General features: G+C 46.1%; 1 protein-coding gene across 7 annotated transcripts in view; it reads right to left on the minus strand.

Moving 5' to 3' along the window:
• Window positions 1-6874: 6874 nt before the first annotated feature.
• Window positions 6875-27495, minus strand: part of RD3 (RD3 regulator of GUCY2D) — a 138503-nt gene continuing 117882 nt past the window's right edge. For 4 of the 7 annotated variants that reach the window (XM_039530390.1, XM_039530391.1, XM_039530396.1 and 1 more), the window contains 2 exons: window positions 20346-20666; window positions 6875-10881 (listed from right to left, as the gene is read on the minus strand). In XM_039530390.1, coding sequence (XP_039386324.1) covers window positions 10584-10881; window positions 20346-20647 — 600 coding nt within the window. In that variant the 5' untranslated portion in view covers window positions 20648-20666 and the 3' untranslated portion in view covers window positions 6875-10583. Of the gene's footprint in view, window positions 10882-20345; window positions 20667-23353; window positions 23380-23914; window positions 24023-25553; window positions 25676-27495 lie in introns of those variants that run through there. The other 3 variants (XM_039530394.1, XM_039530393.1, XM_039530395.1) reach the window with 3 other exon arrangements.

Below are 27495 nucleotides of genomic sequence, written 5' to 3' on the forward strand. Positions count from 1 at the left end.
ACCCTCCCCTCAGTTTTTTCTTTACAAACTTCCTAGCCCTCTCCCCCCCTTTTAAAAATCATTTGAGGAACTTTTTGAACACTTGAAGAGTGAACAGATTCAGCCAGGTCCTAATGGGAATACCATCCTCTACCATTTACTCTTACCCCATTCTGTTTGCATTGGCCATACAACCTTAACTTTGCCCCACCTTGCGCAAAAAATAAAAGTAGAGGTTGAAATAAATTACTAGGAACAGAGAGTGTCCCATTCAAAGCCCCCACTTCCACTATACAATAGCACAATATGTACTACAACTTCATCCTGGACCAACACCAGCATAGAGCGCTGACACAACTTAACGTTCCCAGGGAATGTATTCCTCTTGAAATCCTTCCTTAGACATATGGGCAGGTTTTCAAAAGTTCTTACCCGACAGCTAAGGCTGGATTTTCAAAAAAGCTTCTTTCTCATTTAGGCACTAAATGAAATGGCTAGAATTTAAAACATGCGTAATTCCCCTCAGAGCTGCTGGATGCTAACCACTATTGAAAATTCATCCATTTCTTTTTAGGTGTCTAAATGGGAGCTGCTGAGCACAGAGCTCTTGAAAAATCTGGGCCTCAATAAAACCAAAAAAAGGAAATTTCTGTCTATATCCAACTGCATATTTCCTTGATAGAATGAAACAAAGGAACATAGATGTGGGAGTCATTGGGGTGGGAAGATCAGGATTAATGAAGGTTTATTTAGCTGTGAAGAATAGCGTTTATTCTTGCTCAGTTCTATACTTGTAAAACAACCCAACTATTTAAAAGGTGTAGATTTTTTGTAAAAGAATTTTTTGTGGAGGGAAGGGTGTGGGTGTTAATATGACTATAATGAAGCATACTTTCAGACTTTAAACAATTTTTGTTTTGTTTGGGAAGACATTACTTTGTAGTGTGTAAAATATTTCTTGAGGCAGAATCAACAGTACAGATGCACAATGCTTCAATTAATCTACCATGCATTATTTGAGGGCAAAAGAATCTGTACTTTTTTAAAAATGAAAATTTGCTGCCAATAGTTAATTTTCAAAGACACTGTTTCCGTTGGTGACAGTTCTGAAGTGCCCCAGCAGAGGGCAGCATTGTCCATTTGAAGCCTGGGAACGTTTTAAGACTTGCAAGTGGGTTTTTTTTTTCTTTTTTGTTATGAAACTGACCAGCCCCTGCAATTTGACTACAAGGCCCTGATCCTGCAAAGACTTGAGCACATGTTGTTTTTTTGTGCACCTCTTCTAATGACTTCCTGTGATTTTTAACCCAATTTGTTGTTATTTCCCCAGTGTTGGTTGTAGTATTGAGACCAGAGCCCTCTGGGCTATCTCTGATTAATGGAGGGCAGAGTTAGAACCCAATATTGGTTTCAAAATCACTGTTTTTAATAGAATACATCTGCAGCATAATAAACAGCTGAGCTCTATCTTTAGGGCCTTCGGGCTAGCAAGGGAATATGAAGGGCCAGATTTTCAAAAGAGTTCAGTTCCTATTTAGGCACCCAAGTGGGGTAGCTAGATTTTTCAGAAAGGGCTCAGTACTGGGGGCTGAGCTTTTTTGGAAATCTGGACTTTGCTGTTCACCATCTGTTTAACAAACCATTTCAGGCTTCTGCCGCCATCTCTATATGAGAACTGGATAAATAGCACGTAGCAATGGAAACAGTGTCACATCTCGATTTAATGCAGAGCTGGACCAGTGAATGTCATAAAGGAAAATGGCAGCCCTTTTCTGCGTGATGCATCATTTGGTAGTGGAAAAGGGAGACGTGTGTGATCAAACCTGTGCTAGAGATGGCCCATGCCTGCACTACAGCTTCCATCACTGGTACCACAAGTATAACCACGCTCAGATTTTCCTAGCACAGACATAGGCCAATGAGCACATGTAGCAGCAACAAGAACTTCAGTGAGATCAAAGGGTTGTAGCTAGAACTGTGTAGTAGGAGTGAAAGCCAGCCTGGCTTTCAGTCATTGGCTAGGATCCTGTCACTACAGCATGCTGCAATTCAGGATTACAGCAGGACCAGTGATCTTAGCAGGGAGCTCAGCCATTTCTTTGGGAAGACTTCCACTGTTGAGGAACAACAGACTGGCACCTTTAGAGGGTGAGCTCCTTGGGGGCAGGGACCAGTGCACTGGGGCCCTGACCTGGCCTCTAGGCACTTCCGGGATAGAAAGATGAAGTAATACTCTCCAGGCTTAGCTGCACTGGTGCAGAAAAGCACGTACACGTTTTCTCCCATGCCTCTGCTATGCCAGTCACTGCGCAAGGTTAGATTATTTGGAAAAGCTGAAATGTAATCGTGACTGAACTATGGAGGTGCCCCTTGTATTAACTAGAGTGTTAGAAGGGGGGAGAAAGGAGAGAGCTCCACAATTCATTAATTTATAAAGCCGAGTCACACAACTTTCATAAATCATCACCTGCTTCACTGCTTACATTAGAGCCCCCTCCCACTCCATCGCTGTCCGTATTAAGGTCCCTGAGCCTGTAAATATTTACACGTGCTCAGCACGACTTCAGAGGGACCACTCACCTTGTTTAACATCAGCCAGGTGCACAAGTCTTCGGGGGATCGGGGGCTGAGACAGCCCTTAGTGTTTCCAATCTGTTACTATATATGGGCCAGATTGTGGCTGCACAAGGAAGTAAGGCGCTCCTTTGTGCCAGCGACCCACGCCATGGTAGCAGCGCCAGGAGGATGGCAGGCTCTGTAGGGCTGCTACCACTCCACACTGTACCTGTAGCTGGGACTGGGCAGGGCTCTGCAGGTCCTTCCATTGCACGTGGAGCAGAGCAAAACCAGGAGCCACCCAGAGTCACTATCTGCTTCCCAGGCTGCTCCTGGGGCAGCCCAACCGTTCATGGCCCCTGGCTGGGCCACCTGGGCTCTGTGTGAGCGCTGTATGTACAATGCCTGGCACATCGGCGCCCTGGTTCTGGTTGGGGGCTCTAAGCACTACAACACGGTTAATAATAACACATGCTAGCGCCCAGGAGCAAATACAACCACAGCAGCGACTTGAATGAGCACCAGGTTAGAGTAAAACCCTCAGTTTCCTCTCCTCTCCTTGCCATTTTGAGGTGCACCGATTAACGCACCGATCTGATTGGAAGCAGCTTCTTTAAGATTTAAATGCTGGGTTACAGCTGTAAACCACTTAGCTTCCGAGAATGTCAGCTCCTTTGCAGTTGTTTAATCCTAGCTCTTTATCGCCTTAAATCTCAACAGCTGTCTGCTTCCCCGGACACTGCCTGTGTGGCAGGGTGGCGCACAGGCACGGCACGTTGGCTTGGGGCCTGTTACAGTGCAGGCATTCGCTGTACTTAGTTGGCACTATAAATGCGCATGGCCCGTTGCAGGCAGGAAGCCCTGGTCCTTGCCCCGAAGAGGCAAAGCCTGGACAAGTGCTGCTGGATGACGGGAGGGCCTGGCTTGCAGGGACAGGCCCATGTGGCTGTCTGGGTTTGTCCTGCGTGGCTCGCGGTGATTCCGGCTTTATTTTGAATTGCTAGTTTTGTTTGTAGCCTCACATGATGTTTAGGATCACAAGGGGGCTTTGGCCGAGACACGGGACGGGGACGTTGTTTCGGGGCTGGGGGCGGGGAGAACACACATTCTTGAGGTTGGGGGCAGAGAAGAGGAAGGGACGGAAGGGGCGGCAGCAAGAGCGGAGGCATAACAGACAAGGGGGCCAATGAAATGTGCAGAGGGCCTTAGGAGGCGGGAGCGGGGGCAGAAGCAGACACCATTGGCCAGGATGAGAAAAGTCCCAAACTGTTTATGGCGGCTAATAATCAACTCACACAATAGTCGATATTTTGCCGAACACTCGTTTCTCCCCTTCCCCAGCCTCCTCGTGTAAAGTGACGCTCACGGTGAGATTGACCAGCTCGCAGAGGCCCTGCCTTTTGGACTCTACCGAGCCGACGTGCCTAAAATCCCTATGCCCGTCAAAGGGCATCTGCTGTCGCCTACTGGCTCTATGCCCAGCCTGGCCTGCCCAGCCGTGCAGGCTCTTCCTGTGCCTGAGGGGGTGCTGAGTTTGGCCTTAAATGGTCAGTGAAACTCTCACAAGCAGAGGCAATGTGGGGGGGGGGGGGGTCACGCAGGGTCACATTCCCCCACCCCCAATTTGCTGCTTGGCTCATACTGAGCATGCGCACATGGTCTGAACCTGCTCAGCAACACTGCTGAAGCCGGCAGCCCTCATTCTGCCCCCCACTATGGGCAGACATGGCTCGTCTCTAGCCCCGGGGGTGGCATCTGTGCCCTGCTGGGTGGTCAGGCTCAAACAGGGATAACAGTGGGGGGGAGGGTTGATGGGATTGAATGTTTCCCCTCCCCCCCCCGCAACCCAGTGGGGAGGGACACACATGGGGCACTCACAAATAAGCTGGGTTTGACCCACCCTGTCTCTGGCAAGCGTCCCCCTCCTGCTGGTATGAGGAAGCGTTCTCCTACCTCAGCCAGCTATTTGTTTTAATGCTCACAAGAGACCTGGTGGCATCAGCTCCACCGCCCGCTGAGCCCCTCTGCCAGCCCTAGACTGGAATCCCAGACCCACGGAAATCAATGGGAATGTTGCCATTGGGTTCAATAGGATTTCACCCCTGGTCTCAGCTCTTCAGGGAAACTGGAGCCCCCTCTGCATGCGGCCAGCCTGCTGACTGAACAGGGCAGCCCATGGTACAGCCACCCTGCACAGCTTTCAGCATCGCTTCGTGAACCATCAGCTTGGGGGCTGGCAGTCGTGTCTCCTCTCCCCCCCCCAACACACACAATCTCTTTTAGGCTCGTACTGCTTAGAATGATTTCTGAGGCTGGGGGGTTCCAGCGAGGCAGCTGACATATCCTGGCTGTACAAATCTTGGGAGTGGCTCTGAGGCTTATTTGTGCTCTTGAGTCAGGGCAGCTGTTTAGTGGGGTGTAATTAGGAAGGAGCCTTATGTTCAATGTGACAATATACTTAGAGTCATAAATTCCAAGGCCGGAAGAGACTGTTGTAAGGCCATAGACCTGCCCCCAAGTAAGTCCCACGGCAGCGCTTTTAGAAAAACATTCAAGCTTGATTTAAAAATGGCCAGTAACAGAGAATCCACCACAGCCCTGGGTAAATTGCACCAATGGTTAATTACTGTCATTGTTAAAATATTTCTTCTTTCCAGTCTAAATTTGTCTAGCTTCACCTGCCATCCAGTGGCTCACATTATGCCGTTCTCTGCTATATTGCCGAGCCCATTAGTAAATATCTGTTCCCCATGGAGGTACTTGCAGATTGTGATCAAGTCACCCCTTAACCTTCTCTTTGTTATGCTAAATACATTGAGCTCCTTGCACTATAAGACATGTTGTCTACTCCTTTAAACACGCTCGTGTCTCTTCTCTGAACCCTCTCCAATTTGTCACCAGCCTTCTTGAATGGTTGGCACCAGAACTGGACACAGTATTCTAGTAGTGGTCACACCAGTGCCAAACACAGAGATGAAATAAGCCCTCTACTCTGATTCGCGATTCCCTTGTACAACATTGCGACTAACATAAGAGAGTCAAGTATCAGGGTAGCCGTGTTAGTCTGTACCCACAAAAACAACAAGATGTCCAGTGGCACCTTAAAGACCAACAGATTTATTTGGGCATAAGCTTTCGTGGGTAAAAAACCCACTTCTTCAGATGCAAGAGTCAAGCAGCTCCAAGCTACTGCTGTTAAAGCTCTCAGTTCTCCAAAGAAGATGATCTAGCAGATGTAGTGTGGGTATTGCTGCCTGAATTTCAGTGGGGCTGCGTACCCACAGCTCTCATTAGTGTCAATGGGTGGTGTGAAAAACATTGTGTGTCCATTTCAGTAGCCTATAATCAGGCCCTCTATGATTTTGTGGAAGAAATAGGTGTAACATTTATGGGCCCATGTGATGACTTGGCTGTTCCCCCATCCCCAGCCAGCACAGCACAGCAAATCTCCTCCAGGGTGGGACTAGGAGGAGCAACGTTTGTGAAATTTGGGGCACGGCTGGCTGTTTCTGAGCTAAAACAAGCTGGCCATGCCCTAACTGAGCTCTTTATAGCTGTGACTGTGAGGGTGCCAAGAAGGGAAATTGCTATGGGCTTCACGGGAGCCAGGAGCTGGGCACAACAGCCACACACCCAGGTCCCCTCATCGCTGCCTCTCTTCAGACACGCAGAGGAGGCATCTGAGAGTGGTCTGATGGGCCAGCTGCAGCCCTGCTGTAACCCCATGGTCGTCTAAGCTTATTATTCATGCCAGGGATGAATTTGACACTTTGTTTATTCATTCCTCTCTAAATGGTTGATCTCGCCCAGTGATTGGACTTCCTCCCACATTTTGGCATCTGAGAGCCCGTTGATATCAGAGGCTCAACTGGAAGCCTAAAGAAAATTCTGCAAAAGGTAAGCTGGGTGTTTGTCCTGCTGAAAAGGAAGAGTTGTGTCCTTCTCTGGGAAATAGACACTGTGGTTAGAAAGAAGGAATGGTCTAGTGGCCTGACATTGACCTGGCAGCCAGGTTCTCCTGTGTTGTAACTGCAGGGCTGATGTGGACTCCAGCTGTGGGTTTGAACAAGCCTCTGAAACTTTCTGTCCTGTCTCTCAAGGGTGCTGGAAGAGCTACTGCTAATGTAAGTCTGTGGTGAACTCCCATGGTGTCGGTACTAATATAGTTTCCTACTACGAGACTGAGTGCATGGCAGACACATTCTGTGTTGTAATAACAGCTGTATATCAACACCCCTCTTTGCTCAGAAATCCATCACATATTGCATTGATACACCCAGTACTAAAGGTGCCAATACAGAACATGCCCGTGCCTACAAATGACTCCAGTGCCACAGGATGCAATCCAAGAGCATTTAATACAATAGGGGTTTTTGCTAAAACATACAAAAGTTGATCATAGGGTTTTTTAAGTGTTTGGATTAGTGCTTTTCTGTTAGGTTTTCTTGTTCCCTCTCCAGTGAGTGCACACATACCAGAGAGCTAAGACCAAGCTAATTCTGTCCTCAACATTTATATCTTAAAACAAACGAACAAACATGCACTGTCACATGTAACTACACACAGAACACCAAGCCATGAACCAATGATTTGCTTGTCAGATTTTCAGCTCTCTCTGACCCCGAGTGGAAGCAGCCCAGCTCAAACTGGATCTCATTTTTGGAAGTCCTGAGTTTCATTAACAGAGCCAGAGCCTCTGTGCTCTCTCTCTCTAGGAGGGCCATGCGTCTAATAAGAGATCAGCATTTCCAGCACCGTTCAAAAGTGGGTGTCTAGCCCGAATACTCAGCCCAGCGTGGTTCACGTAGAGTGGATGTAGTGTAGGAGCTATTCCAGCACATGCTTGGGCAGCTGCTGAAGATTTGGTCCTGGCCTTAGTTTCTGTTGCCCTCCCCCAGCTCTGCTTTTAGCCTGTGATTTGGGCATGTGGTGCGCTGATGTAGGAGGAGCAGCTGAGTGGAGGGTCCTGGAGAAATGCTGCATGCACCAGGCAGCTTGCGCCGTGTGCTTTCCCTTCTCGTCGACTGCCCACAGCACCGCGGGACCAACGTCAGTGGCTTTGAGCATGTGAGTAAGGGTTTGGCAGGCCAGGCCCTTTTCATGTAGAGCAGTCAGGAAGGTAGCCATTGTCCCAAGAGGGCTGCCCAGTCCACCTCAGAGTGTTGCTGCTTGGCTGAAGTGTTCCCCCCGCCCTTACTTTCTCTGCCTAGTGCTCAAGTGACCACTGCAGCCATATTTGACGCTGTCTCTGTGCCTGTGAGAGAAGAAGGTCTGTGACCCATGCACTCCAAACTGCTCTCTTCCGGCACCCAGTGCAGCAGGGTTTGGATTAGCTGCCCCCTCTCTCAGCAGACAGCATGGCAAAGCTATAGCCAGAACTCTGGGAGAGCACAAGAGTTTCCTGAAGCGATGGAAGATGGGTCGAGGGCACAAAAACGTCTCTTATTCTAGTCAGCCACACCATTCATGTTCTAATTCTATGCCGCAGAAGTCAGACCTAGCACCACACGGTCCTTCCCCTGGGCCATCCCAGACCCTTGAACGAGTGGCCCAAAAACAGCCTGTGAAACTCACGCTACAGCTAGCAAAAGCTGCTTTTTATAATATCCACACGCCCCCGCCCCCCTTCCACCTGAGGCTACGTCCACACTAGGAGCACTTTACCGGTATAGGAATACCAGTCTACTACACCAGCAAAGCTCTCCTAGCGTGGGGTCTACCCACTTTACCAGCAAAGCTGCACTTTGTACCAATATAGTAACCCTCCCCCTGGAACGAAACAAGCCACGACCCCCTTCCCCCATGAACAAAACAAGCTATTCTGGTACTAACGTTATCACAGTACAAATTACTCCCTAAGAAAAATTCAGGTTTCTGCTTCAATTGTTCCTTTTAAAGCTGGACTAACGCCAGCTAAAGGGCCAAACGTGCCCTTGCTGTATGCAGCCATGACCCTAAGGACCTGGCTGAAGCTGCGCCTGGTTTTGCCAATAGTAAATGTGAGCCAGAATTGCTCACTAGCTCAGTGTAGCCCTTCTAATAGGCTAATGGGTGGATTGTTTCCCCAGGACCCATCCATGGAAGGGCCACTGCACACAGGGCCACTCCACTAACCATCCTGCAGGGGGTGGTGGTGGTGGGAACCAGCTGTTTCTGAGGGAGTTTTCCTCCCTGCCCTGTGCTCCAGGGGGGTCCTCAGGAGGCAGTGCGAGGTTCTGTATGTATTTATACAGGGAGAGGTTGAGCAAGGGGCATGAGTGTTGTCATAGCTCATGGTAAAGCTACCTGAGTTAACATAGCCTGAGACTGCATTGCCTTCTCCAGGGTACCCATAGGGTGCTGCCCACCCCAGAGAAGGAGTTCTGGGGCCATGTGCCAGTGTGGGAAACCCCACTGCCAGGGAGTGGGCTGGAGGGCAAACGGAGAGTCCAGCGACACAGGGCCCTTGTGTGAATAAGCTTCACCTCCAGCCAATATCTGGTGATGAGCAGGTTCTGGGAGTGGGGCAAACCCTCCTTCCATCATGCTGAGCTGGGTCAAACCGCCCTAGGCAAAGCTTGCAGGGAGACTCTTTCCCTTATGTCCTTGCCTAGGAGTTTTCCCACTGGCTGAAGAGCCCCTAGATGTTAAGCGTTAGCACTGATGCAGCATCAGAGACTTTTCAGACAGCAGAGCCAGTCCTTCCACTAGGAGGTCTCCCTAAGGATGGCAGGTTGGGCCCACTCAGAAATCTACATTGGCGTTTTCCTGCATCTTCAAAGGGCCAATTTCAGAACTTCTATTTTGCTATAGTCTGAGATTTTTTTTTCCCCTTGAAAAGATTTATTGCCTCACTGGCCATCAACCCGTTATATACAGAAAAGCTCTCTTCTTAATATCCAGGACAAAAAGATTATGAAATGAACCTACATTCTTTCCCTACAGCGGAAATAAATCACGTCAGCAATTTGTTGGAATGACCTCTAACACTCTGGGACATAGAAAGATCCCTATATGTGAATACTGATTTTTCCCCCCCTGGTTATATACTCCAGTAATCTGCTTTCAGACTCAGCCTTGCCAGTCATTTCAATGCATCTACTTATTAAATGGAATATGAGCTGCAGCACTTACTGGAATTGCCTGGGAGTCTCAATATGAGACAGTTTTGATCCAGTTGGGTTTTAATACTTGGGTTTATAACCTAATCTCTCCTTGCAACAAAAATGAAAATTAAGAGGGACTCGGAGGATTTTAATGGAGCCTCAAATGTGCACACACAGCCTTGTATGTGTGCAGTATCTACACGTGCCAGAGTCTATGTTTGTGCATGCAGACAGCATGTGTCTGCAAAGCTGGTAGTTCGACATCTGACTGACCTGCACACGCAAAAAAGTGTGCATGCATAAAACTGAGCATCCACAATTCTATGCAAAAATCGGCTGCTATGGAAAATGTGACCCACATTCTAGGAAGTTTGTCATCTATTTTGCATGAAGAGACAGATTATTTTACATCAAACTGAGTGGAAATATGCTGGAATCAGTGTTGATTTAAGAGGCTTCGCTATAGAACTGAGATGAATAGAGTTTAGTGTCTGTCTCAAACAGCTAAATCAGGGACCCTGAGTTAGTGGGTCAGATCCTGCAACCCTTACTGATGCACGTTCACACGAGTAATCCCATTTAATGCCATGGGGCTACAAGTCTCACATGGTTGGGTGCACTGCATTTGCAGACAGCCATGTAGAAGGCTGGGAGGGTGGTGGTAATGCACCATGCACCAAACTGTTCTCCAATGAGCAGAAACAATAAAACTGAAATAAGAAATGACCATGAAGTTACTGTAAACCACTAAATTATAGCCAAAGCTAACATGATAGGTGACAGAGACTATGTGCATCACCATCTGTCACTATAGCCACAGCTCCCAGGAGAGAGACAGACAGAGGCGGACAGAAAGAGAGAGAACTGGGATGAAGGTGAAATAATACATGGCTAGATAGTGGTTAACTCATTCTTTAAAAACCAAACCAGCTCTCTCTCAAATCTCATTCTGGTTATTAATAGTCAGTAATCCTTGGCACTCCTAAACTCCGGCATACTCCATACTCTTCTGGTTGGCTCAGTGCCTCGCTCCACGTCCTCTGAAATGGTCTTGATGTTGCTGCTGAATGGGGAAATCCTGGTCCGGGATTTAAATGTCATTAGAGACAGGCTGGTTTTGTGCTTTGTGTTCCACTGCCTCGCAAGCTTCTTGGCCTCTTCTTCCTCTTTGATTTTCTCAGTGGCTTCCTGCAGGACAGAGCGGAAGAGCCGGGCTACTTCCTGTACCTCTGGCTCGTATTCAGCAATAAGTTGCCGGAATCTGAAAAAGTACAATCAATGGACAACTTTAATTTTTAAAAAGCTGAGCATTAGTCCATAGTTTGATATAGAAATTCAACTTCCTTTGGGAATGGGTTTGATCACTTTAATTTGGGGATATTTCATCAGCTCACAATGTACGATAAGACAGTTGTTAATCCAGTACAAATTTGGTACAGCACTGGTCTGTGCTGCAAATCAGGGTGTATTTATAATAATAATGCTTCTATGGTACCATTTCAGGGAGGATCTCAAAGCAGTTTACAGACACTAATGAATTTAGCCTCACTACAATACTGGAGGATAGAGAGACAGTATTATTTCATTTGAGAGGTAGGAAAGCTGAGGCACTGAGAAGCAGAGTGACTTACCTAAGATCACACAGTGAATCAGTGGCAGAACTAGGTGTAGAGCCCAGAACTCCTGACTCCCAGTCCTGTGGTCTAACCACTAGGCTGTGTTCCCACCTGCACCTGGAAAGCATGTAGTTCCTCTCACCTGACTCTCATACTGGTAGCATCTATATTCTAGTTCTAGTTAAATGCTAGTGAATTACACCCATGAACAGACAGACATAACTGTTTAATGCTGAGAACTGCATATATTTAATAATGCCTGTAAAGCATGATGCCTGTAAAGCATTTGTAGATTCTTCTATAGAATTTAATAGTGATGAAAGCAATAGGCTTCTATAGAAATTAAATTTGATGCTGCAGAAATTGTCCTAAATTCAATGACTTTGGAACAGTTCCTTAATGCAGTAAACAAAGCCCTTATAAACGTTGACTATCAGAGGCGCTGAGAACCCCTGCACACTCCCAGTTGGACTGAGAGGGTCTGATTCCATCAACCCATACTGACATGAGTGTTCAGGATACACGTAAGCTGCACATGCTTTTACCATTTAAAATAATAGGCTGAACCGACGCAGATGCAGGGACTGAACAAGTGGGGGAAGGGGCAATGCTTATGGGTTAATATGTAAAGGTATTAATTGACAGAGACAATGTTGATGGCACATTGGCAAAGTGTTGAGTTTAAGGAGTGCCCTTAGGCTATGTTCTTGTCTCTTTGCTAGGTCCAACTAGCAAATGGATTTACGTATAGTCAGAAACTGCCAGAGATGGGACTGTCCAAAAATGATGCCTTTTCAACACCAATGAAGTAGGCTCAGCATGTAGGAAAAGTGCCCTCAAGGGATCTTTCACCTCACAGGAATGAATTTGATGATACATTCTTGGGTTAGTACTCAGAACTCAGATTAGTACAACTGAAATAATTTTCCAAATCAAATTAACTTCTCACCATCCTGACTATCTGTTGGACAGCGTGGCCAACAAGACTGGGATGGTCAGTTTCACGTCTGTGTTTTCATGAACAACAGATGTCTACAGCATTTGAATAGGAGCATGAACATAAACAACCCCAAAGCCTGTTTTCACTGACATTTAAAAAAAGATTGAAATAATGTATGAGGTTGCGTTCTTTTAAAACAAAATGTGAATGTAGATTTAGCTACTTCACTCTGCCCATTAAAACGTCACATTAGGGGCACATAAATGCAGCAAAAGGAATTGCCAGGTGTGACACATGGCTAGAAAGGGTTAAACATCCTGCAAAATAAATAACCCTCAAAAGACATGTGGGAAGATAATGTTTGTGGTTTTGTGTATTTACATATGTATGAGTAGTGTGGACAATGTAACCGACAGTCCCTGTCTGTGCTATATTCTGATAGTTCAGAGATCAAAAGAACATCCTAGAATTTAAATGAATTGTGAACACGGGATATCTCAGTATTCATCTCTCTTTGAAATGTACTGTGAATGGTAGAGGAACAAGCAAATTACCTTATGTTAATTCTATAGCTAAGTACCGGTGATGGACCTCCTTAAAAGTCATGCTAATTACCTTTTGAACTCCAACTTGTCAAAAGACATGAAATTGTGTAAAAGATCTTTGGGTCCTGATTCTATCATCTCAGATCCGCTTAGGCTTCATCAGGGAAGTTTGAGTTGCAAGACTGAGGTCCTAGTTATGCTGCTACGCCCTGAATATGATATTTGGACATTGCTATAACCTATGAACTATTTCAGAAAGAACTCTTTGCAACTGCAAGCTCACCATCTATGCTATGAATCTGAACCTTACTGGACTGAACTCATGTTGGTAAGTATATTGATCTTTTAACCATACTCACTCTCTGTTGTTTTTTAATAAATTTTAGTTTAGTTAATAAGAAATAGCTGTAGCGTGTATTTGGGTAAGATCTGGAATATTCAATAACCTGGGAGATAATGTGTCCGATCCTTTGGGAGTGGTAGAATCTTTTCTTTTATACGATGAAATAAGATTTACAGACATTTTCATCATATTTGGCATGGGTACCTGGATGGGGGCCTGAGGCTGGATCACTTTAAGGGAACTGTGTTGTTTGGAGTTCTGAGTAACCAGTGAGGTAATAAAGAAGCTGTTTTACGCTGGTTTGGTAAATCTAAGTATTGGAATATCCACCAGCTTTATGGGGATTGTCTGCCCCCTTCTTTGCAGTTCACCTTAATTAAGTGACTATAGCTGGACCCCACTGGGACTCCGGTCACACCAAGTAAGGGGTGTTCCTAGATATAAGGTGCAAAATGTATATGTGGAAGAAAGAGGTAACTATTTCTCAGTAGGAAGAGTGGGCAGGTTTTCACAGGCTCAAGGCAGGAGCCAGCTCACTCTCCAGCTGAGGTTTACATCTCCTATTTGTGCTGCTGCTGGACAAAAAATATATATTAATCATGGCAACTTGTGCATCCCAGGAGAGACTGCTTTTCCTGAGACAAATCGACTTACTGTTATTTTTAACAGAGTAAATATATGACAGCAAACTTTTTTCAACCATAAGTCACTTCTGTGAACAGCTAGTTATTGCAAAAATGTATTGTTCTGTAATTTTTCCAATTTCAAAAAAAATGTATTGACTATCACAGTCTCAGATCCTTTCCTCCTCACCTCCAATTTAATTTTGTTGCTTTTTGGCTTCTTAGGATGAGTCAAGATGGATATGAGCTTCAATCATCTTACTTCTGTGCTTTCTTACAGTAAGATAAGAGTCCTTAGTCTTTGCTCAGGCAAAACTCTGTAGGAGTGTTTCTTGAATAAGCACTGCAGGATTGGGCCTGAAGTTTGTCACTTGTTGAGGGATCTGGGTGTAATCAAGAAATCGTGTGCGGGGTGGGGCTTTCCCACATCAGGTCCTGTTTCTCATATTTCAATGTCGAGAATGGGTTTGTGCATCTTTTTCTCGTGTACCTTTCCCCTTCTTCGGCACAAATGACAGACACGTTCTTCTGAGCACATAGTATTTGTACAAACATCAAATTCTGGCAGTTTCCAACACAAGAAGGAAGGATGAGGAGGGAGTCAGAACATTCCACTCACTAAACCCTACTGCCCATCATCTAGGACTTTGCCAAGGGAACTAATGCTTAACTGGCATATGGTTAACAAACTGCCTCCCTGGTAAGAAATCTGCATGGCTCCCCAGTCATATTAAATGGATGCTGCAGGGGAGGAGCCATCACCAACAGCAGAGGGATGAGTGGTCAGACAAGTACTGTCTCATGCCAAGAAAGTACCAGAGACACTTGCTACAGAGGTTGCTCAGAGCAGAGTGTTTAATCACAAAATCAGGGTCTCTATGTTCCCCCCCTAAAATGTTTGGGTTCTCTTACACACCAAAACAAGCACACAGAATCATAGGCCTGAAAGTGATTTTGAGAGGTCATCTAGTCTAGTCCCATGCACTCACTAAGTATTATCTAGACCATCCCTGACTGGTGTTTGTCTAACCTGCACTTAAAAATCTCCAATGACAGTGACTCCACAACCTCCCAGGCAATTTATTCCAGTGTTTAACTACCTTGAAAGTTAGAAAGTTTTTTCTAATGTCCAACCTAAATCGCCCTTGCTACAATTGAAGCCCATTGCTTCTTGTCCTATCCTCAGGGGTTAAGGAGAACAATTTTTCTCCCTCCTCCTTGTAACAACCTTTTGTGTACTTGAAAACTGTTATGTCCCCTCTCAATCTTCTCTTCTCCAGACTAAACAAACATAATTTTTCAATCGTCCCTCATAGGTCATGTTTTCTAGACCTTTAATCATTTTTGTTGCTCTTCTCTGGCCTTTCTCCAATTTGTCCACATCTTTCCTGAAATGTGGCGCCCAGAACTGGACACAGTACTCCAGTTGAGGCCAGAGTAGACTGGAAGAATTACTTCTCATGTCTTGCTGACCTGCTAATATATTCCAGAATGTTGCAAAAAAAGTAAACATCAGTGTTACACTGTTGACTCATATTTAGTTTTTAATCCACTACGACCTTCAGATCCCGTTCTGCAGTACTCCTTCCTAGGCAGTCATTTCCCAATTTATATGTGTGCAACTGATTGTTCCTTCCTAAGTGGACTGTTACTTATCCCCTTGTTGTCTTCTAGATGTTTGCAAATTGATTATTTAATTATCTGCTCCATTATCTTTCCGGGTACTGAAATTAAGACTGGTCTGTAATACCCCAGGTTGTCCTTATTTACCTTTTTATAGATTGGCACTATATTTGCCCTTTTCGAGTCCTCTGGAATCTCTCCTGTCTTCCATGACTTTTCAAAGGTAATCAGTAAGGGCTCAGAGATCTCCTCAGTCAGCATCCCTGATGCCATTCAGAATTGCCCTCGGTGCACTCCTGAATCTTTTCTCAGATACGGAGATCATCATATACTAAGCATTTCCATGCCGGTATTAGTCAGATTAGCAGGAGTATCAGTCAAAGTGTGGAATGCAATATTGACTGATCCAGCAGTACTGGCTTTGGTGTAAAAGGTGTGACACAGAAGTGGTTCACAAGGCACAGAGATTAGTATCCATCAATTCCAGTGTCTATTGTTACACTAGGACTCAGAGTTCTAACATACAATTGTTCAGTGGAATCAGGGTCACCAGTCTTCTATGCTGGATTAACACCCTAGCGTACTGTCAGAGAATAATTTCAAAGCAGACAATCCTTTATGGTTAGCAAAACCCCTCATGCTGAGTAGGTAACAGCATTTTCTTACTCATCACAAATTAGGCTTTGTAAATACAGATGTAATCTTCTGAACAAAGCTGTTCTTTAAAATATCTGAGGTTAAAAGTAGTTTCTTAGGACAGGGAATTGTCCAGTGGAAGTTGGTGTTAATTCAGGTTGTGCTGTACACCAGCCCATTTTGTGAGCAATGCACTAACTTTTCGTCAATGATCCCAATTCTGAAACACACTTAAGCATGAATTAAGCTTCACTTTAACTATATGTTTTGGTGGGATTTAAGAACTTGCTTATGTTCTTAAGTTATGCAGATGCTTAAGTGCTTTGCTGAACTGGGGCTATATGTTGTTTGAATTGCTTAAATAAACTATTAACTGCTAAATGCTGATGATAAGCCACTAGTTGATTCCCGAATTTATTTTGTTAAACAACATTTTGGTTATACTTTGCAGCAATAAACAGCTTTACTGTAGAAAATTACTTAATGTTCAAAAGATTGCATTGTTCACACCAACCCCCACCCTCCAAACAAATCAGCTTTGCAGCTAAGCCAGTAAACTATAAGCAAATAAACTTTTGATCTCAGTAAACTATATAAATCTGCTTCCCTTTTTATAATCCTTACTAAGTTAAAACCCTTAATAACCTGTGATATTAATGATACCTTAGTTTAGTAAAATTTGATTTGCTCTTAGTATGCAATTTTTTACATTCCTCTCCATCTTGGACAATGTAAAGAGAGTGGGTGGTTTCACTTTTGTTTCTAGTCAGTTTCACTTTTGGCAAGAGATGAGCCAAACACGCAGTGATCAGATCTGGATTAGGGTTAGGTTTGAAGTTCAAGAGCAGTGAACTCCAACAAGCTGTTCTTGCACAATCTCAGATCCAACTGTGGAAATCTTGTGAGATCAACTATGCTCCTGAAAATTTCACCATTGTGGGATGCATCTAAATCATCCCATCTAGGCTAATGTCACATTTCTAATGTGCCTATCACTCTAGCATCTGGGTACTAGGATCGAAATCATAGACCCAGTGCAGTCAATGGCAAAACTCCCATTGACTTCACTGAGGCCAAGACTTTACCCTAGATATATAAAACAGGTCTCTTTTGGTTTTGAATTCAACCCAGAGCAAAACTGAATGAGGCAGGTTTATGTTGGAAGGAGGTGAATCAGAATCCCTTGGAATTTAATGGAAAAGGTAGTTGAATTTAAGGTTTCATTTTGGGCCTATTTCTAGATCCCTCTTGAATTTGAAAAGGAAAAAAATCCACCAAAGAAACATATCTACAGGGAAACCCCGCTATAACGCACCCCGCAATAATGCGAATTTGGATATAACGTGATCATAAGGCGGCTCCGGCCGCCCCAAGCCAAAAAAAAAAAAAAAGCGGCCGGAGCGCCACGGAAGCACAAAAAAGGAAAAAAAAAAGAAAAAAGAAAAAAACGGCCAGAACACCGTCAAAGCGCAAAAAATAAAAAAGGAAAAAAGGGGCTGGAGCGCCGCTGAAGCGCTAAAAAGGGGAAAAAATGGGCTGGAGCGCCGCTGAAGGAAAAAAAAAAACAAAAAATTCAATGTGCTTTCCCCACTGTCTCTTCTATATCTCGCTAATATCTAGCAAAAACTCCTGGTTGTTTTTGCTAGATATCAGTCAAATGATGACTTGGGTGATCATATGTAAATCACATGGGTCTTTTGGAGGAGCACATGGCATTGCTGACAAAAGATATAGGATTTTTTTTCTTACTATGACTCTTAATTTAGCAATTCATTCACATTATCAAAGGAAGAGACCCGCACAACAATAGCAAATACAATGGACAGAATGAACCCTGCAATTTTATGACATGGCTCCTAACAATGGAGTCTGACTATTATAATCAACTTGCTGAGTATCAAAAAGGGACCGTAGCCCTTCAAATGCCTGAGCTGGAGGGAAACACTATTGTGCAATCCCGATGAACCTTTTATCTGCACTTCACTGTAACATGTTATCAGAATTGTATGCTGTCTAGCTCAAAGGCTCCTCTTCTAAGCTACAACTGTTTGTGCAGCCTCTGAATTTCCAATTACAAGTTTGTGGGTCTTTTTAAATGCAAGATGATTATTTTACAAGCAGTTGTGTTTAAACTAATGGTGATCTTTATACTTATGGCATGACAGAACGTTATGGGATGCTCTTGAGAGGAAGGATTGAGAGTGAGATGGTCTTGAGATTAAGTCACTGGACTCAGGAGCTCAGAGCTGAATTCCCAGCTCTGCCAAAGATATCCTGTGTGATCTTGGGCAAGTCACTTACTGTCCCTGAGTTTCTGTCCCCAGTTTGTAAAATGGGGATAACACATACTTTGCCTGTCTCGTCTAATAGTTTGTAAGCTCTTTAGGACAGAGAGTATCTCTGGCTCTGTGCGTGTACAATGCCGAAGGGCACAATGGACCTTGGCCGGCACCTCTAGGTGATACTGAAATACAATTAATGATGATGATGATAATGATGGATCCTTTTTAATAAGGAAGGTTATGTCCCATTGTCCTTAGTCACAACTGCTTCACAAACACAACCAACTAGTACTAGGGAGCAGATGTATTTACTGCAATGTAGGGCCAAGTCCTGAACAATGCTGAGCACCTGCAGGAGCCACAGAAGTCAATGGAAGATGCCAATGTTCAGCTCCTCTTGTGATCTGACCCAGTGAGAAAATGAACCGTGTTGTAAGTCAGATTGATTTTGGGCTTACACATTAGAAGATGGGAGCCTCTAGTTTTGCCAGAAACCACCCACTGCCATCACAGGAAGCCAGTCTCATGGGATACGCCCATCTGCCAGAGGATCCTTGCTCAGTCCTCCAGAAGCGGGGAAAAGAGCTCAGGTTCCGTACCTTCCAGTGTGGTTTATAATGGTTTCTGTGTTCTGGGTGTGAATGAGTGTATGGCCAGTGCTGTTTTGAACGGTTCTGCTTTCCGATGAACAATACTGGTAAAACCCTGCAGGGGCCAATTTGGCCATTTTGGTTTAAACCATCAATAAATCCTTGACGCTGCCATCACCTGGGAACCCTGCAAGGGAACAGAGGAGCCTCTGACAATCTCCCCGTCCCATCCGACAGGAATGAATCACCTTCCCCACTGGGGGAAGAGGAGCGCCCCCCGTCTCCTTGCATTTGCAGGAAGGATCCATGGGCAGCTGATCCCATTGAGCAGCAGCAGAAGGTCCCCAGGGTGTGCTGTGGCTCACTTTCCTGCATTGCTGGCACTGGTGGCCAGAGAGAGGGAAACAGTAGAGCAGTTAACCACTTTGGGATATACGTTCAGTGCTTGTAAAAAGGTATAAGCTCCCCCCACCCCCCGGCCAATCTTTTGTTTCCTAATCAAAACAATGGGAAATGTATCTTTAAAAAAAAAAACCGAAAAGAAAGGGAGAGAGGCTCAGGGCCTGATTCTCCTCTCACTTGAATCAGTTTTACTCCAAGGTAAGTGCACTACTCACTGGAGTCACTCCTGATTACACCAGGCTTGCTGCATTGACTTCAGTGGAGTCACTACTGATCTGCACTGCCTTAAATGGGAAGAGAAAGAGACCCCATCTTTAATATCAAATGTAAATAATTCTCACTCCTCTCAAGCTTGATGCCCTATTATAGATTCAGATCTATTTCAGCCAATCTGAAGCCATCCGCACAATAGGAGAGCGATGTGATTGCCACATCGGCTGACTCAACAGTGAGCAGAGCTTCCCCCAGCCAGTGGCTGGGCGGACTGTGTGCATCTTACAGGTCTCAGTAACTCTACCAGGTAAGCCAAAATGGGGCATTTTGCTGGTCAAAACATAATCTGCTCATTCTCAGCCTCTCTCAGCCGGAAGTTGCTTTTTGCATCTCTTCTTTGCAGCAGGAAATACTTTCGTCTCTCACCCCTGTATTAACAAACTTTGACCCTAAACTATTAGATCTTTGTTCCCACAACCTCCCAGACTACTTCCACTTGATTCTGCTTCCATTTGAACTAATCAGCTGTAGTAAATGGCAATAAATATCAGTGTGATCGGACATGTAGTGTTGCTTTCTGATTGTGAATCTGAGGTTCTCATTATAAAAATGAATAATAATGAATAATACTTAATACTTCTGTAGCACCTTTCATCTGAGGTATCTGAAAGCACCAAACATTCATTGACTCTCATACCAACAGTGCAAGGCAAGTATTATTATACCTGTTTTACATATGGGGAAAATGAGGCCCAACGGTTATTTGGCCAGTGGTCACACAGTGAGTCATTGTCACAGCCTGCATTGAAACACAGGTATGCCAACTCCCAGTCCCGTGTTCTAACCACTAGGAAATCTGCCGCACTGTGTGGGATGTGCGGCAGTCCTGTGTCTACAAAGCCTCCATTATACCTGAGTAGGACTGGCCCACAGTAGGAGGGATGTATCTTGGTGCACATGTCCTCCAGCTGCAGCCGCTCCCCTGGGCTGATGTCATAGCTGTGCTTAGGCTTTGGGTAGCTAACCAGCCAGCCGTAGTCCACGCCCGTCTTTATCTTGCGATATTCATTCTCTCGCTCTCGTTGCTGTTTCTCTGCCTGCTTGAGCTGCCAGCCTAGTTCCATCATTAGTGTCTCCACCACCATCTCTGTGGGGTTCCTTTGGGAAATCCGGCTCGGTGGCTCATTCCACCTGAACCAGGAAGCCAGCGACATGCTTGCCCAGTTCTTTTACCTGTAAAGAAAAAACACATTATTGTTAATGCTTTCACTGCGTACGCTGCATCTCTCCAATTTGCAGTGCTGGATTTTCCAGAGTTCAGCACCCAGCACCTCCCCACCTAGACCAGTAAGTGCTGCTGGGTGCTGAGCACTTTTGAAAATCTCATCAATAGGGGCCCAGTTGTGCTTGCCCTTTGTGCAGGTTTGCAGGGGGAGAAGGAAAGTACAAGGAGACACTGCCTCCCCCCCACCCACTATGCCCAGGCATTAAAGGGCCGTCCGATCAAAATCACAGCATCTGAGCTTAGAAGAGCACAGTGCCTGCTGCTCTATTCATTTAACCGTGGGGAAGAATAATGCACTAAAGGGAACAGAGGCAGGGCCAAAACCTGAGCAGCTTCCACTGCCAAACCCCAGCATATTTGAGAGCTGAGAGAGGGACTGTAGGACAATCCTCCCCAAACTCTCTATGGGACAGAGTGGCTCCACGCCACCTGCAACCCACAGCTGGGCCTTCAATGTTCCTGCAGTTATCTTCCAGTAGCAATGGAGCTCTCAGGAGCTGATCAGGTATTGGGGGCAGCTTCACTGGTGCTGATGGAAAGTGGTGTGAATTACAATGATATCTCACATGTGGCCAACCGAGGATCTGAGGATAGGAAAGTGCTTTACAAAAGTGGGTATGATCATCTCCATTTTACAGATGGGGAAACTGAGGCACACAAAGGCAAAAAGACTTGTCCAAGGTCAGAGAGTAAGTTGGTGGCAAAGCTGGAACTCTCCTGTATGTACACGTACACACACACACTCTCTCTCTCTCACGTTTTTAACACCATAACCATCACTATGGTTCCTTCCTACCATTCACACCTTCCTGTTCCAGCAAAAGTCTCCACCGCAGGAGGAATTCACACCAAAGGAGGACAAGCTGTGTTACCACCACCCCCCTCCCTTGGAGCTTCCACTGGCAGAGGTAGCTCCAGTTTACAGCCAGGAATCTCAAGTCCTGCCAGCAGATTGAGGCAGTGTGCTGAATCAGCACATCCTGCGCTCACTCTGGCTACACTCCCTTCTCAGCCCTCTATCGCCCCCTAGTGGAGGTGCAGATGCAGCCACATCCTGCTAATGAACCCAGCATATTATTGTATGCCCTGGTCATAAGGAATTCCTCCTAGTTAATGGCAGTGAAGTGTGGGCCAGTGTTTAGCAGACAGCTGGCACCCAGGACTTCTGACAGATTTTTCTTGGCTTGGACACCAGGGCCACCCAGAGGAATCGGAGGGCCTGGGGCAAATCAATTTCAGGGGAGAGGACATAAAAAAAGGCACCACCCGCTGCGGCACTTGTACTCACCGGGCAGCGCTCCAAGTCTTCAGCGGCAGTTTGGCGGCAGGTCCTTCACTCGCTCCGGGTCTTCGGCGGCACTGAAGGACCCGCCACCGAAGTGCCGCCAAAGACCCGGAGCAAATGAAGGGCCTGCTGCCAAAGTGCCGCCGAAGACCCGGAGCACCGCTGGGTGAGTAAAGATCCCAGGGAAGGGATTCTCGGCCAGGGCTCGTGGGGCCCCTGTGGGGCCCGGGGCAAATTGTCCCCCTTGGCCCCCTGCTCTGGGCGGCCCTGTTGGACACTGAGTTGCTACCTGGCCTTGGGCAAGTCACTTATACAAACCAAGGCACACAAAGGTTATCTGTAAAATGGTGACAATGATACTGACCTGCCCCACAGGAGCTTTGTGAGACCTGATAAAATGGGGGGCAGGGGTCACACACTCCACAGCTTCTGTCAGCTGAGTTCACTGCATGCACCAGAGGCTCCTTGCAGCTCTCCATTCCCCCCACAAGCCATGTGCTACCCTTCCACCCCCCCCCCTCTATTTCAGCTATTCCTTGCACCCGACCACCACCAGGGGTGCACTGTGCCTCCTGACTGCTCCCTTCCTCCATACCAGGGTGTCTCATTCTCCCCCCCAACCCCATGCCAGGGGCTCTGTATGTGTCTCCTTTCCTAGAGGGTTGCACACTTCATTGCTTATGCTGCATAGGTAGGCAGAGCTGTATTCCTCCCACTCCCCTCCAGGTCCCTGCTTCTCCCCCCTACCCCCATTCCTAAGCCTTAGAGGAAGCACTTTTAGTGGTGGACGCAGGGCCCAAGAAGTCGGCAGGCCACTCACTCAGTATTAAACTGAACAGTTTCATTTGCTTTTCTAGAGTTTGTCCCCCACGTGGTTTTGTCCAGTATTGGATGGGGGATGCCCTTTTGAGGAGAATATTGCTCTGCACAGGTCACGCTGGCGGGGGCAGAGCAGCATGCTTTTTTAAAAATGGCACCTCCTGTGTGGTGTGACCTTACACACACTGCACATGCGATGTCACACCAGCAGGGGCAGGCCCACACCATTCCCACAAGTACTGGAATACCCAGTGTTCCAGGAATGTGTGAATGGCCACCCTATCCGGAGGGGACTGGGGTGGAAGGGAGGAGGGACCATTACAGCTCAACTACATAAGCAACAAAGTGTATCCCCCCCTTCATGGCCTGGCCTGTTTCCTGCCTGTGCAGGGGCAGAAGTGTGTGGGGTGCCATGTAATGCCCTGAGAGCAGTGCAGCGAGGAGAAGCCACTCGCGTGCGGGCACAGGGTTGGGCTATGTCTGTCTCTTTGACACTCCTACAAACGTTTTTTCAAGTTTTATAATTGTCACCAAAATCAAGCGGATTCTGCCCACTGATGCCTAGCACATTCCGCGAAGTTCTGGAATTCACTGGATGCGGCCTTCAAAAGTTATTGTGCTGCATACAGACGAACAGAGAAATGCCATCAAGTTGTGTTTAGGGCCTCGCTTTGCTTGGCCAATAACATCTGTGAAATTCTTTGAGATCCTCAACTGAAAAGAACTGGAGGGACAATTTTGTGTCAGTAACGATGGGCTGAAGGAGGAGGGTGCAGGTGCAGATTAGATCTAGGCTCAGCTCTAGGGCCTGCATTTGAGGCTGAATCCTGCCTTTGGGCTCAATGGTACTAAAGTCCTAAGATTTCAGCACCAAGTAGTAGAAGCCTCACAAGATCATTTGATCCCACAAAAGTTCCATCTTCCTGATTGCTGTTGAAGGAACTCAGGCAGCCTGGGCAGGGCTTGTAATTGAATTAGTATAGCTTACCCCTATTGGTTTCTGCCCGCCAGAGGCTGCCCATGCCAGCTATAGAAGAATTCAGTGAGTGCCAGTCACAGTCTCCTCAACACCACAGCTGCCTGGTTCCTTACCTGCTACGTTCTGTGTTGTATTCTTGGAATAAAGCCTGGAACTGCTTCAGCTGACCCTGAGTCAGTTGGGAGTGTTAGCTTGTTCCATGACATGGGTGGAACTCTCAAGACCAGCCACTCTCATATTTCAGCCACATCTGAAAACAGGTTCGGGATCTGACCCAGAATCAAAACAAGAGAGGCAGGTCTGGAAGGGGGAATTCAAATGTGAACACCCTCTCCTATCTAATATACAAAGGGGTTTGGATCTGGGGGTCGGCTCATCTCTAATTATATTATTGCTAGTAGCAGTAGCAGTTGTATTAACCGTAGTGTCATGCAGAGCTTTTGATTTAAATGGAGGATTTACAGGCACCGAGGGAAGGCCCTGGGACCCCCACTGACTTCTAAAAACAGATGTCCTGACTGTTCTGGTGTTCTGGAACTGTACAACCAGACAATATCACAACTATTAATGGAACGCCCAGGGCTGTCCTGGGGTGAAGTGAAAGCATGCATAAGCTTGGACTATTATTTTCAAATTAAATGCACCTGTGTTGCTGGATGTGTTTATGTTGTATTTAGGCAGAACATTGAACACCCACCAGCTCCTCCTAGTGTAGTCATTTTAACAGCACTCTATACTGACCATTGTAATGACGATTATTGTTGACACAATAGAGTCCGAAGCAGGTGCTCAGAGCATGAAGAAGAGCATGCACAAAACAACGACTACTATTTCTTCTCCTAACACTTACATGCCTTGCTGCTTCCGTCCGTTAGCCCTCAGGGATGGGCACAAAGGATATTTGCAGTGGAGGTTACAGAGAGGCTAATGTCAACCAGTTCTAGATCAGTCAGGAAATGACATGCCATGACTCAAAGGAGCATATAAACCAGGTGATGGGCTAAGGTCCTTGATCCTGCAAAGCGCTTGGGACTAACCGAATAATCAGAGGTGCGGAGAGACGTCTCATGAGGAAATATTTAAGTCAACACAATGAGCGGGCTCAGTGGGCTGGCCAAAAATTTTCCATCTAAATTTTTTTTCCAGTGGAAGATTGTTTGCAACGAAATTAAGATTTTCACAGGAAGTATCTGTAAATTTTCCATGGGGGATTTCCCCCCACCTCCAACCAGCTTTAGTGCTCAGCATCTTGCAGGACTAGATTCCAACAGGGTGTTCCTACATCTGTGGATCCAGGCCTAACACTCTGAAAGGGTTTGCCCCAAATGAAGAGTATTGCATCATGATGAAAATGTTGTGATGGCACCAGTTAAATATCACAGTGCCATTTATCAGCTTCATCCATTGCTATGTGAGCAACAAGTTGGGTTACCAACTTTCTAGTTGCACGAAACTGAACACCCTAGCCCTGCCCCTTCCCTGAGGCCCTGACCCCCACCCTTCCCCGAGGTCCTGCCCCCCTGCTCACTACATTCCCCCTCCCTCGGTGGCTCGCTCTCCCCCACCCTCACTCACTTTCACTGGGTTGGGAGTTGGGATGCGGAGGTGTGTGTGAGGGCTCTAACTTGGGATGCGCGGTCTGGGGTGGCACTGGGGATGAGGGGTTTGGGGTGCAGGAGGGTGCTCTGGGTTTTGGGGGCAGATCAGGGCTGGGGCAGGGGGATGGGGCTTGGGGTAGGGGCATGGGCTTACCGTGGACGGCTCCTGGTCAGCGGTGCAACGGTGGGGCTAAGGCAGGCTGCTTGCCTGTCCTGGAACCACACTGCGTGCGCCCTGGAAACAGCCAGCAGGTCTGGCTCCTAGGTGGGGGGGCCAAGAGGATCCATGCACTGCTCTCGCCTGCAGACACTGCCCCCTCCAGCTCTCATTGGCTGGTTCCTGGTCAATGGGAGTGTGGAGCTAGTGCTTGGGGTGGGGGCAGAATGCAGAGTCCTGTGGCCCCCCACCTAGGAGCCAGACCAGCTGGCTGCTTCCAGGGCACAGCATGGTGCCAGCCAGGACAGGTAGGGACTAGACTGTCTTAGCACCACAGCACCACCAACTGGACTTTTAACGGCCTGGTCGGTGGTGCTGACCGGAGCCACCAGGGTCTCTTTTCCACTGGGTGTTCCGTTGAAAACCAGACACCTGGTCACCCTAGAAACAAGGAAGGCAGAAGCTATGAAGTAGCCTGGAGTTGTCCCAGGCTACTTTTGTTGTTTACAAAAGAAGGCAGGGATTTGGGATGGCTCAGGTTTTGAGTGTCCAACTGGAGGCCTTGACTTCAGATCATCAGCATTTCTGAAAATCAGTCCCTAGGAGTCTCAGGTTGGGCACTCCAAAATGAAGCCTGGCAGAATTAATGGACTCTTCTGAACAGTTTGGTCTATTTTTTTAAGACAGAGTAGGCAGCAGCAGCCATGCACTAGCAGAATGAAAGCCTCATAATAGAGCTAGTCAAAAATGTTCTGTCAAAACGCATTCTTTGGTGGAAAATGGCTTTTTTGGCAAATCAAAAATTTTAATGAAAAGTGTCCATTTGTGTGACAAAAAATTGGATTTTCATAAAAAGGTAGAAAAATTTTCAGTTTTAAGTAACTGAAAACTGGATTTAAATTTTTTTTAAACTGAAGCTTTTCTTGGTTTGGGTTTTTCTAATGAAACATACCAAAAAGATGAAGAAAAATTTCAATGAAAATGAAAAAAAAGTCATTGAAATTTTTCACAGGGGAAAAAAGTAATTTCCTGATGAGTTCTCCCTTAATCATCTCTTGATGATGGCTGCTAGTAAACTGCACATCTAAGTCCTGACACTCCACAGATTTACACGGATTATTAATAGTGTAGGGATATTAAAGAAGGTTTATATTAGACATGGTTTATATGAAAAATAATGTATTGTTAGAAATGATTTATTGTTAATTGATACTTTATAACTGAAGGTTTATATTAGAAGTAAATGTGATTCCCAACATTTAGCCTCTAACCTGCAAGCCACCAGCTGTGTCTGTGTGAAGCCTGCTCAAAGAAATACTTTGTATAAAACTTGTTAAACATTAATTAACTCTAAGTAAGCCAAAATAGTAGCTGTTATAGTATGAGACCCCCACCCTCTGTAAGTTTTCATCTCACTTTATTTTTGATTGTTAAAAGACAGGGAGTCTCACATAAATTGGTAACACCCCAAAAGGTAAAGAAACAGTGAAATAGATGCGATTAAGATAGAGAATGTATGTGAATGAGTGCCTAGTTTAAATAATGAATGAATGGTTAGGGAGTTACCAGCCTGAAAAATTCAGTGTCGGTCCCAAAGAAGGTGTCAAGATGACCCCCAGAGGGCAAACTGGAATCCACCCCACCACACCTCAAAGGAAGGAAAAACAAACATCTGATAACATGGAGCCAGCCACCTGCTGATTGATTTAGCACAGCAGAATGAAGCAACTCTCATGGACTGACATAGGAATAAATTCCTATAAAACTGGACTCTGAAGACTGAGGACTTTGAGTCTATGGTTCTGCTGCCAGCCTCCAGGAGCATCAGATGCATCTGACACAGACTTGGCTCCATCCTCATTACCAAGATACCTGGCCAGTAACTTGGCATGAGCAACGTCTAGGCTGGTAACTATAACACCTATACAGAACCTGAATG

This window comes from Mauremys reevesii, linkage group 3 (genome assembly GCF_016161935.1).
Source record: "Mauremys reevesii isolate NIE-2019 linkage group 3, ASM1616193v1, whole genome shotgun sequence".
Lineage (NCBI taxonomy): Eukaryota > Metazoa > Chordata > Testudines > Geoemydidae > Mauremys > Mauremys reevesii.